Source organism: Podarcis gaigeae (genome assembly GCF_964106915.1).
Source record: "Podarcis gaigeae genome assembly, chromosome: 7".
Classification (NCBI taxonomy): Eukaryota; Metazoa; Chordata; class Lepidosauria; order Squamata; family Lacertidae; genus Podarcis; species Podarcis gaigeae.
The window spans coordinates 33,445,407-33,458,273 of record NC_139683.1 but is presented as its reverse complement, the minus strand read 5'-3'; the positions used below and the strand labels follow the sequence as shown (position 1 = coordinate 33,458,273).

Below are 12,867 nucleotides of genomic sequence, written 5' to 3'. Positions count from 1 at the left end.
TATTAATAGGTCCCCCATCCCACTGGCAGGGGGGAGAGAGGGATCAGCCACAGCCAATCCAAGCCTCACCAGGGAATTGTCCACGGCAATGGTATGATAACCATCTTCCCCAAAACTGGATGCTTCCCAACCCAATACGTTGTGAAGACCAGATCAATGACAGTGAAGTTCGTCCTCAATTCCAGGAGGTTGGTACCAGTGCGGGTTGATCCACTGCGGTTAATGGGGCACAGGCCTCATGCTGAAAACTTCAAGCAATTTAGTAATAATAGTAATAATAATTTTATTATTTATACCCCTCCCATCTGGTTGGGCTGTCAGATTTAAAAAATCCCCTCCTCAAAAAATTCCCTCCTCAAAATCTCAAAGCCACACACTCTTTCCTGTCCCCTACATATTTTATATTGGACCTCATGGAGGTATTTCTTCCATTTTCCTGTTCTCTACATCACTCAGCAACAAGGCCTCTCCCATGAGTTGCTAAGGAGAAAAACCATATGACTTATTGGACTGGTTGAAATTCAGCCCTACTAGAAAGGCTCCCTCTCCATCTGTTGTTAGGAGGCCTATCCCGTAGAGCCACTGTAGCATATATGGGAGGACTAATTGAAGAAGGTAGCCTTAGACTATGAGAATCCTATATGGCAATTTATTACCCTTTACTATTTTGGTCACAACCATTACCTATTACGCCTAAAGCAGAAGAGATGGAGTATATAAGCATATCTGTCTCCTGTTCAATTTCCAAAAACTGTCATAATTGACCAATCCCTGGTTGTATGCATAAACCATTAATCTGATGTATGCATGCTTCTTATGAGAATGTTTTATTTGCTTCTTTGAATTTCATGGTGCTGTGTACTGGGCTAAAATAAAATATTTATCTCATTTTGAGACACCTGAGCCAAATCACATCACATTTAATTTCCTGTTCTATACACACATACCTCTATCCTGGTCAAACTGCCCTGACATGAGCAAAGTATTTGCTCTGAATCAGTGTGACATTTATACTTAACGCTTGCAGCTAACAAAAATATACAGATGGATGGAATATGCAGATCATGCCTGGACTGGATGCTAAAAAGTTGGGACCAGAGCTATGCAGAGCTGGCAGGATTTGGAAGGTAACAAAGAAGTAGTAATGTGTATACAAGGGAAGGGTCAAGAAAACAATGAGGGGATATTCAAGCTCGATGGTGAGGGGCATTAGAAAAATAGGTTAAAGATCACGCCTTTGGATCTTAAGGGAACTTCTTACACCTAGGCACTTTGTGTAAGCACAGATACGCTTTGTGTGGGTATATCTCACAGTATAGGCATCAGCTAAAAAAAACCCCCTGCAAACGTCCTGTGAGGTCACTAGTCAATTTTTGCAAGGACAGGGAATGGAAAATTCTAGCATAAGAGGAGGAGGGTGATAAAAAGGGGTGTGTGTGAGAAGGTAAGCGAATGTGAACACCTGACACAATTAGGTCCAGTTGTGTCAACTGAAGCTGCAGCTTCAAAGAAGAACTCGCTGGACAACAGAAGCAGGATGATCTGCCTGTTCCACTGATGAAGTCTTGCCTTGGGCTGATGTCATGCTATCTCCTGTTGTGGTTGAAACCTTGTGGGCATTTGTTTTGAATTGGTGTATGTAGTCTTGTAGGCATTTGCATTGCTTTCTGATTTGTGGTCTGGGGTTCCGTTTCTGATTACTTGGTACGTATAACATCGGCTAAACTCTCAAACCAACCTGTCAGTGCTTACATTGTCATTTTGTTTCGTATATTCCCAATATGGATCCAGCAATGATCTTTATTCTTTTTAAACAAACAGAAGTGAAACTAGCTTTTTAAAATGAGCAAAAAACCGTGTGTGTGTGTGTGTGTGTGTGTGTGTGTGTGGCCTTTCAAAATGAACTACCACCAACCCTCCTCCCCACAATTTGGGTTATATACTCTGCTATCAGTACAGAAAGTTACTACCTGCTTTGAGCATCTACACTGACTGTTTCCAGCCTCAGTTCAAATGCCATCTTTTTCATTTAAAGTCCTAAATGACTTGGGTCCTGATTATCTCAGGGAACACCTTCTCTCATGAGTCCTGCCGCCCACCACTTAAGTTCTTTTGCTGAGGCCCTGATCAAATCTCCTACTTTAAGGAGACTAGTTTAGCCCTCAACAGGCCCTTTTCTATATGAATATTGTGCAACTCTGCCAAGATTGGGTTGGCCTTTGTAACTCCAAGGGAAGTTGAAATAAAACAATTTTGAAGCACACAATTCTTTTGGGGACTGAATTATGAGAACATATTTTTTCTTTGTTAATATTGTAACCTAAATTTCAGCCAGGGAACTCATGAGCAGCATATTTTTCCTTACAAGAAAAGCTTATGCCGATAGGGTGTAGCTTAACTTAAAAAATAAGTGGATGTTTGAACTTGAATTTTCTTTCCTACATCCAGGTGCAAATCTCTGGCAACTGTAAACAGTAGTCTGAGCAAATATGTATTAAGGGATGGGAGAAATCAAATACATCCAAGATAAAACTCTTTAATATGTCACAAATCAATTTTATTAATTTAAACACAAAATGAAGGAAGGAAAATTTCTGTACACAGTTGTGGACACAACACACTTTTTGTACAATAAGGCCCAGACAAACTTTTTTTTAGTCAGCATGTTGACTACAAAAAATTGAAACAAAGGGGGGAAAGTTCATCTCTATTTTGCTTAAAGCAAAAAAAGGGGGGAAACTAATTACAGCCCCTGTCATTAAAAGATTTGTGTATATGTGCTAAACTTTACAGACTGTGAGTAGTCCCTGAATTGGATTGCTCTTGGTACATAAAGTTATTGAAGGCTGGGGAGGCATATTTAAAATCAAACAATTTGAAACAATCCATAACACAATTATAAAGTGTAGCAGCAGTATGCATCTTCCACAAAAATAGGGTGTTTACCTCACAGTTACTATGTTTGCTTGTAGCTGGCTTAAAAGCTGGTTTATGTTGCAAAAAACAACAAGAACTTTAAGGAAGGACTAAAATAACTGCTGCTGAAGTCTAACAAAGACACCAATGAAAAAAAGTACCAAGGTTTAGACAAAAGAAAAGAAAAGAAAAGAAAAGAAAAGAAAAGAAAAGGGGGGAGCCATTTAACCACATGCAGCTGTATCAAAGGCTTTCCCTTAACCACATTTACAAGATTAGGTGCAGGTTGCAGGATCGGGTACTCCCTCTCCCAACCCTCTGATCTGCAAATCTCACATTGCCATCTTAATATAATCCTGTGCATGTACTCAGAAAAAAATCCCACTGGGTTGAATTGGGCTTACTCCCTGGTAAGGGTGTAGGATTGCAGCCCAGTAAACCCAAATGAGGAAACTGGTTACCCCTAACCATAATGACATTGATGCTAATGTATTCCTTTACCCCAGTTACCAGCAGGAGGGAGGAATTCTCTCTGGGGAGGGAAGAGGATGTTAACCATGGTTAAGAGAATCACACTGATAATATTTAAAGAAAGTGACTAGATTGTTCATGATCTTCATATGTTACAGAAGATGGGAACAGTTCAAATGTAATAGAAGCTAGTTACAAACAGTCTTAACAAAATTGGCAATGACTATTTTTACTATGCCCATTGCCGGCAATGGACCAATAGAAAAATCTGGTTCCTGGTTAAAATTAAGGATGCACCAGACATTTGCCAGTTTCTAATTTCATATTGTGGGCCTAAAGGTAAAAGAATTGTGTGCCAAAATTCTCACACTCAAAGTTTGAAGGTTTTACAAAATCAGTGTTTGCTTATTTTTGAGCTGCATAATAATTTCAATACTTACTGTAAGCCACATTTTTTTTGGGGGGGGGGAGGTACTCTCACAATAAAGGTAGGAGAGGCTGGGGGTATGAACTGTTTCAACAGCTAATGCAAACCAACACTCACAGCCATGCTTTGCCCCATCCACCTGATATTTTACTAGGTTATCACAGTGTTACATCAGTTTGCTTGACAGCTGCTCATTGCGAAACTAGAACTGTCATTACATTCTGCCCATTTTTCAACAGATCTGTGTGAGGTTTAAAGCATTTTAAATATTCAAGCAAAAAATTATTTTTTGAGAAGAAAGGGACTGAGACGGCAATAAGTTTCTTATGAGCCATAGTTAATTTAGTATGTACTCACTAGATCTCAGAAAGACCTCTCCCTTTGCACTTGAAAATAAAGTGGTTGCATTCAGTTTTAGTTTTTCAGTGCATGAACACTTTGTTCCGATTTTTCTATAAGTCAAGATATGTTACATGACATACTTTAAAAAAATCCAGTCCTCTACCTTTTTGGGGGGTGGGGAATCAACAGATAAATTATTTACTTCTCCCACATTCAGTGTTTAGCAGTAAAGCCAATTAAACGAAATAGATCACTGCAAGACTATACCATTTGTACTCAGGTATAATACCTGAGCGAAAAATGACATCAGTTGAAAGTACACATGTGTATTTAAATTGCTGCTTCTTTTGGCAAAACACACTGAAACAGAGCCAGATCAAGCCTTCATAAAACATAGGTATTTTGTCAAGAAAACTGGCAATTTAAACACGTAAACCATTCTAACCTGATGTGAGGCCCATATATTTTGCACTTATAGGCAAGTACAAAATGTAAACAAGAAGCCCATGATGGGCATGGTGCAAGTAGGGGAGGTATGTTTAGATATTATAGATTTGCCAATGAAAAAACCAGAAGAAAGAACAGAAAGAATAAAAAGTGATTCCTTATTGACACTTGACATCCATGCTTTTGGTCTTGACAAATTGATCTAAAAAAAAATATCAATTATCTACATATTTATACACAATACTTTCATAAGGCACAGCACAATAGTTTGTGCATACACTGCCTCATATTTCACCAAAAAGCCATTACTACCTTTCAATAGTATTTGCCTAAACAATATGTAAAACGTCATCCATTCATTACAAATTTACACCAAAACATTCTTCCTGTACACGATTGTCTCAGTGATGTACCTATTTGCTTAAATTAGACATACTTTAAACTACTTTGCAATGTGCTAAAATTCAAAATCAATTTGTTATCAGAAGGCAAACACTCATTACAGCCTTTCATTTATCATACATTTCCACATTTAGGTGATGGTGCCAAAACAGAGTCTGTTCATAAATAAGTAAAGATTTACAGAGTACCCTGGGTCTGAGAAACTAAAAGAGGGAGAGAGAAAGAGAGGGGTGGGGGTGGGGGAAAGTAAACCTTTTCAAGAAATGTATGCATGGGATTCTTAAAAAGAAAAGAAAAAGCTCAGTCTTTTGTTGTGCAATCAAGTTTGTTGTATTTAAGAAGGTGTATGTGCGCCACAATGAAGAATCTAGAAACCACAAAGCACTTCCCAGTCTCTTCACAGGTATGAACGTTTCAATGTGGTGCATGTGATAAGGACACACTGTTAAACATTCTCATCATGGCTTGTTTTCATTAGATTCACAGTACTAGAATCAACAGCTGTTTCTGAAGACGAGAGACATGCTCCTCCATTTACTGCTAGGGCAAAGGTTGAGACCAGTTGCAGCTGTACATCAACATGATGAAATCACAAATTTCTGTAGCCCAGCAATGACACAAGTTGCAGGCACACTGTCCATGGGCGCAAGGGAAGTTCTGGGGTTACAAAGTGCTACTATAAGTACTCCAGTTCCAAGGCATGATGAAGGGCCATAAGGTCAGAGTGACTTGTGATCCTCCAGAATGGCATGGCATGCTGTGAAAAATAAAAACACAATGTAAGGACGCAAAGCTATATGTTATTTTGCGAGTATAGCTGTGCTTGGCCCATTTTGTATTGGAAAGCAGGCAGATGAAAATGCGAGAATGGCTGCAAAAATGTATTGATTCAACATTAAAAATACTTCATAAGATTCAGAAGCAAAACATTAGGATGTTTATAGAGGCAGGACATATTGAAACAGACCATATAAAGCGAATGCAAAAAACCACAGTACTTAGCTGCCCTTTCTTTTTTTCTACACAGTGTTTACTACAAATGCAGACCCAAATTCTCTATTAAGAATTCTAGCTGTTGAGCTACAAGTGTACAGCTGGAGCCAGGTGCCCCCTGTGGCCCAAAGGTAAAAGCTGTAGTACAAGACAAGACATAGGGCCAAAGTCGGCAGCATCAGCACCTCCACACAGGTAGCCTCTTTCTGCCAATACCCAAGGAAAGAATGGGATGACTTAACAGTGTGGTGAGAAATGTACTTATGAGATCATATTGGGAAGAAGTGTGATAAAATATTCCTCGGTTTCAAAGACATACTAAGCTGCATTATAAAAAAAATTCCTTCCAGTAGCACCTTAAAGACCAACTAAGTCAGTTCTTGGTATGAGCTTTCGTGTGCATGCACACTTCTTCAGATACTTCAGTGTATCTGAAGAAGTGTGCATGCACACGAAAGCTCATACCAAGAACTGACTTAGTTGGTCTTTAAGGTGCTACTGGAAGGAATTTTTTTTGTTTTGACTATGGCAGACCAACACGGCTACCTATCTGTAACTAAGCTGCATTATGTATTCTTGCTCCATACTAATGTTCTCTGAGACTAATTTGATAGCTGGCAGTGGCTTTGTGGTCAGACATCCTAGTTTTTTCTCTGAAAGAATGCAACAAACATTGGGTAGATTAAATCAGGGCTGTTGATGGTTACTTGGCAAAGGAAACTAAGTTTACTGGGTTGTATCCAATGGTGTCCCTCCACGAATGGAAGATTTTTTAATTCAGTAGAATGAGGAGGAAGCTATTTTCACTGATTCACCCTCTCACTGCAGTCATTTGCATCACCTGCCAAATTGTCCATAAGGTCCTCCAAGGGAACCGATGGGGACCATGATGGGGCTACATGGGAGGAGGGAATGAATATGCAAAAGTCACCTTCCTTCCTTCCCTCCCTGTTCCACTCAGAAATTCTACACTGGATTAAAGAGGTTTTTGTCAACAGAGACACACAATCTAGTTTGTTTTGGTGCACCTACATATGATATGGTGTTTAAAGACCTACAGAAGGGGAGCTTCACAAAGCACAACATATTAATAGCCAACATAGCGCCGTCCAGAAGTTTTCAGACTCCAACTCCCATCATCCCTGACCATTGGCTTTGCTGGCTGGAGATGTTGGGATTTGGACCCCAGCAACTTCTGGTGGCTTCCATGTTGGCTACCCAACATAAAAAAGTAATAGCAGGAATCCAAACAGCACTGCAAAAGCATGAAGTGCTGCGACTCATGGGTGTGGTGCATTAGTAGCACAATGCCAGTTTTCATTTCAAATTGCACTCCTTTGCATCATGCTGGAATTCCATTTCAGAGGGTTCTCCTAACCACCAAGAACAGATTTTCAGAGGTTAAGATAGGTATGCAGTAGAAAGGTGGACTGGAAAGACCCCACTGTTCATATGGAAATCCATAAGCTGTCCTTGAAACCCAGGTTAAAGGCTGCATTCCTAACCATGTCTACTTGGAAGTAAGTCCTATGAAATTCAATAGTGCTTATCCCTGTTAAGTGTGGTTATGACTTCAGAGGTTTCCTAAGTATATAATTCTTCCTATTTCATAATTGATATTTCTTCAGCACAGCAATCCTTTAAAATCTGTACTAAAATACATAGCTGAACAGCCTCATTAAAGAAGCAAATCTGAACTGCTTTTTCTTAGAAGGAAAGAAAGAAAGCTAGTTTCTTAAACTGGAAACCTACGGAGATAGAGAAAATCTTTTCTTTGTCCACAAGACACATATTCCAAAATGATGCAGCATTTGGTGGCAACACATTTAATAGTGTATTGTTTGCTGCCAAAACATGCTTGTTTAAAACTTTCTGGCAGGTGAATTAAACAGGTTATTAAAGCAAAGAATCAAAATGTATCACTGTGTTGCCCAAATCATTTTCTGGCTAACCTTCTCCCAGTGATTCGTATTATACTAGCATTGTTCATGTTGACATTGTAACAAATTTCCCAAATGAAATATCTTAAAGATGAATGTTTACGTTTCATTCTACTAGTTAAATAAAAGGAAAATTTTGAATCTGGACTTACAAGTGCAAGACACCTGAATAAACCAAAGATATGAACAACTGGGGTGGGGTGGGGGAATTTGTGATACACAAATATAATTCACAAGGGGTGAAAATGTGATTGGGAAACCATACTACTCTAAAGCTATAAAAGCAGGACTTTTGATGTCAGTGAAATATTTTATACAAATAATAAGAAAAGATAGCCATAACCTTTCAGAGAGAAAATATTCAAGCTATCCCATGGGAAAATATTTGACATTTAAAATGTAAAGGAAGTGAAGTATGTTTTGGATTCTATTATTTTAGATGTGCACAGTTCATTTTAGAGTATGCAACAAATAGCTGAATCCTTTTTTTAAATCTTAAGCTGCTATGAGAGCCTGGCTTGCATGCCACATTGCAGCAAACCATGACTTAAGTGCAAATGCGTGTGCTCCTGGAGAGAAAGCTGTGGCAACTTTGCTTCTCCGTGGTCATTTTGCTGCTGTGTTGCACCAAGCAAAACCCTGGCTTGGCTTAGGGTGTCATTCACACCTAAGTTTATGGGTTAGCTTTCTCCAGACTAGCCACAATCTATAAACCAAGAATGAATCTTTATTACAGCATGTAGTTAGAGTTAAATCGCAAGCCTGTGTTTGGATGACACACTAAGCAAGGTTATGGGCATGGCTGAGCAGGGTTTAGCAGCAAAGCAATTGGGGAGGGGTGAAGCAGGCTTAATCTTATTGCATGTTCATGCTAAGGCATGGTTTGGCTTGTGAGCAAGACCAGAGAAAGAGGCAATCTATATGGCATAAATGGGGCAAACCCTGATTTTATCTACTAGCCATTCCTGCAGCTCTTGTATTAATAGTAGGAAGTCGGAATCTGTCTAAGAGAAATATGGAGATTTCTGGCAAAGAAAGGAATGGACTGGTTAGGGCTGTGTTTTTCTCCTCCCAACGCCTTTTTGCTGTCCTTTGGCTCACCCAGGGCTTGGGCTCAAGCTACTCCACTTAGGAACCTAGGTTGTGGTCAGAAAGGGAAAGATGAAGCAGCCCAGCATAAGCCCTGAGTGACAGCAGAAGGGGGGAAATTGCCCAAGTTAATCCACTTCATTCTCCAGCCATATTTGTCAGTACTCCAAGGCTGGCTCCTGTTTAAGAGTCTAAGGACAAAACAAGGCTTTGCTGGGTACATCTAGTCAACAACTGCAGCTAGCCAGATGCCTCTGGGAAGTTTGAAATCAGGGCATGAAGGTAACAGCTGTTGTAGTATCTTCTGTCCCACCTACCTGGCATTGAGAGACACAGCATGCTTGGACAGCATCCATTTAGCTATCATGTCAATCCACAGCTATGATTTTTGTCAAGCTGATTTAGAAGCTGCCTTATGGTCTAGCTACACATTGCACAGAAACACATGTAACAAAACTGTGATATCAAGAAGGGGTGATTTTTCAGCAGAGAAGCAGCAGTGGGGTGCATTTGAGTTTGGGTGCTTTACCCCTGTCTCTCATCTGCCACTTTGTTAATGCAACCTCTCTTGTAGAAAGCACAGTCTGTGCTGATTTCAAACCAGCGCATGTCAGTACCTTGTGTAGGAACATTAGCTGAATTCATTACAGTGTTGCTTTCAGAAAACAAATGTAAAATCAACATATTCTAGTGTGGAAAAAGCACAAAAGTGGTCTCAGCTGTGCCCCAACACATCTCTGTTTCAAGTCCTAAGCAAAAACTCGGAGCAAACCAACAGACAACAATGTAACAACAGCCACAGAACGTGGCATAAATTTACTGATTCACTGATTGTTAGTAGTTTACACCTCTTTTCTTACTGTTCTACGTAGAACAAAGCTCAATACTTTTTGCACACTTTGCAATTTGAAAAGTAAACATGCTCCAAGTTGTCCCATATCCCCCCTGTGGCAATTACTAATTTTATATTACTGCAAACTCATTAAAAGAACCTGAGCCAAATGTATTTGAATCTGTTTGCAAATGAAGAAGCTGAAGACTGCAGTTTGGGAATGGGTTAGGTTAATGACCAAATATTCCAGTAAACATCTATTGCTAGGTTCTATATGTAATTTTAATAGCATTTATGTGTAGGGATTTCCTAGCACAACAATCTCTCTCCTAGGAGGCAAATACAAAGACAGTGAACTCTATGCATCGTATCCCGAACTCCTCATAATCCCACCTGCATCAGCTGTTCTATGAACTAGTCCAGATACGTTTTCCCCATTTTATATTACTGCTTAGTCTGAATATTTTAATTGTCTTATAAAATGAGTCTGCAGGAAATAACAGCTTATGGAAAGGTGACAATGCCATGACTTATTCACTACAAGTGAAATATAAGAGTGTGTTGCATCCTGAGTGAAACATATTTCTTTTAATCAATCAAAAGGGATGCCTTAAAAATGGTGCATTTGAACGGATGCACATTCTCTTTTTCTGACAGGTTTGGTTTAAGATTGCAAAAAAAGGGCTCTCTGTTATGTACATCTAGTTTTTTCAACACACTACAACATGTATAATAATTTTTGTTATACATGGTAATATATGAAAAAAAATCAGTTCCTCAAAGAACTAATTTTATAGTTTTGCCCACCTAAAAGTTGCTTGGTCCAGCCCATATTTTACCAGCTTCCTTGCAAAAATACTTTGTCAAAAGCCTTACTGAAATCAAGACACACTACACTCACAGCATTCCCCCGATAGATGTACACATCCTTTACATATAATGCTCCTCCTCCACCCTTCCCATTTGTTCTATTCCTATGAACAGGTTATACCTCTCAATTTCTACATTCCAGTCATGAGCCTTATCCCACCCTGTTTCAGTAACAGATATTAGTAATGCCTATTATTTACCACCCTGCATTACCTCAAATTTGTATTGCTTGTTTCCCATGCTCTGTGCATTAGTACAGAGACAACTGAAACCACAAGTCATTCCCTCTAGCAGCTTCCTTCTTGTAGTTTTCTGCCTTTTAGCTTGTTTCTGTAGAACCACATCAGTTTCCAGTCAATCAATGCTGCTATTATCCCTAGTGCCAATTGTTCCCCTGTTGTCTGTAATATCTGTAAGTTTTTAGATGGTAAACTGTTTTCTGACACCATCATAATAAACTGCACAGACTGTCATCAGAAACAGATCTGGAATAGAATATTTGATTAGTTGGCCAGGCAGCAACTCACACAGGGAAAATGTGTTTTCTGGTGTTACACATTAAACTCTCTAAATAAATTTTTTTAAAAAAATGTACATACAATGGCATTTGTCAGTCTTATATACTGACAATTTTGAATGCTTGAGAATAACTGTGTGTCATACCATCACCACTTTTCCAGTTCACTTACTCCCTCACGAAGGAATACCTAAAGGTGCACTGAGTGTTTTCAGCATCAAATCTGAGCTGGCATTAGGCAATGGATGATGAGACATAGCCAGCGAAGGAATAGACATAGCCAGTGGAGGAGGAGCTGGCTTTTGGGAGATAGCTGCTTCGTTTACTTGACTGACAGGTGGTGGTTGGGATGGGAAACTGGTTTGACCACTTGAACCAAGTAACAACTGGGACTGTGTGAAATTAGTTTGCATAGTATGGAAAAGCAGCTCACTTCAAAAGTCAATTTCTCTTTTTTATTTTAGTTTCGGCTATTTAGCTATTCAGACTGAAAGCTCAGTCTACGTTAGAAAGGAAGCATGAAGTTCTTTGGTTATATAACTGCAGTAGTGTGCCATAGATGTGTTAAAAAGGGTGCAGCACTGGCTCCAGCTCGCCTCTCCCTGCAACTCTGTGCCAGCTTAGGTCAACAAAACAGAGAAAGTGCATTTGCTGTGGTGGGCAGAGAGCCAGCACAGTTTGTTCTCTCCCCAAAAGAACAGGAAAAATTGGAGGAAAATCTCCCTGCTGGCAGATATGGGACTAACAGAACCACAGGGTGTCCTTTATTATTCTGGGCTTGGGGCAAAGCCACAATTGAGACCTTTAAGTTAAAGGCATATAAATATAGCCACGGGGAGCTTGAAAAGTAGTATTTTTGAGGTGAGATAAGAATCTGAATGGATGTAGACACAGGAAGATGTTTTTATAGTTACTAAAATTCCTTGTTAATATAATCCCATTGAATTCACTGTTGCTTTGCCAGGAGAAAATCTAGATGCTTCCTTCTGTCCTAAACTGGAAATTCCTTCCGGCAACAAAGAACACATGAAAGGAATGCCTCCGGAGGATGTTTTGTACTATCTGTCCATTCCACAAATGTAAAAGTTTTGTGAAGGAAACTTACAGAAACTGCTTATTTAGATTAGGCACTGATATAAGTGCACAGATATTTTGGCAAAGGACTTTTTAATCACCAGCACATGGAATTCAGTACTATTCATAAAAAATAAGGGTGGGGGACCTCTGGATGCTACTGAACTACAACTTCCATTGTCCCTAACAATTGGCCGTGCTGGCTTGCACTGGAGTGAGTCAGAGTCTACCAACATTTGGAAAACCAAAGCTTCCCCACCCCTGATACAGGATATAAAAATGAATCAAAATGTAGATATTTCTCTTACTTTTAGATATTAGTTTAAAAATGTAATTCATTTAGGCAAGAAGGCTTAATAAATGTAAGTCATTTATATGGCCCAAATGCACATGGTGTTCAGATAACACTCCCCTCCTTTCCCTGAAATTTTCTTATCTGTTAATCTTCAGGATTTATTTGATCTTTCACACAATGTAAAAGGCACTACTGGAAATCCAGAGGAATCTAAGCACTCATTTCCATGTTAATTGCTTCCAGGAAAAAAAC

The 12,867-nt window shown here is 39.3% G+C and overlaps 1 protein-coding gene across 21 annotated transcripts in view; it reads right to left on the bottom strand.

The window, feature by feature from the left end:
- Positions 1–2,535: 2,535 nt before the first annotated feature.
- Positions 2,536–12,867, bottom strand: part of EYA1 (EYA transcriptional coactivator and phosphatase 1) — a 92,321-nt gene continuing 81,989 nt past the window's right edge. For all 21 annotated transcript variants that reach the window (XM_083748780.1, XM_083748784.1, XM_083748781.1 and 18 more), the window contains one exon: positions 2,536–5,762. In XM_083748780.1, the coding sequence (XP_083604906.1) occupies positions 5,682–5,762 (81 nt within the window). In that variant the 3' untranslated portion in view covers positions 2,536–5,681. The remainder of the gene's footprint in view (positions 5,763–12,867) is intronic.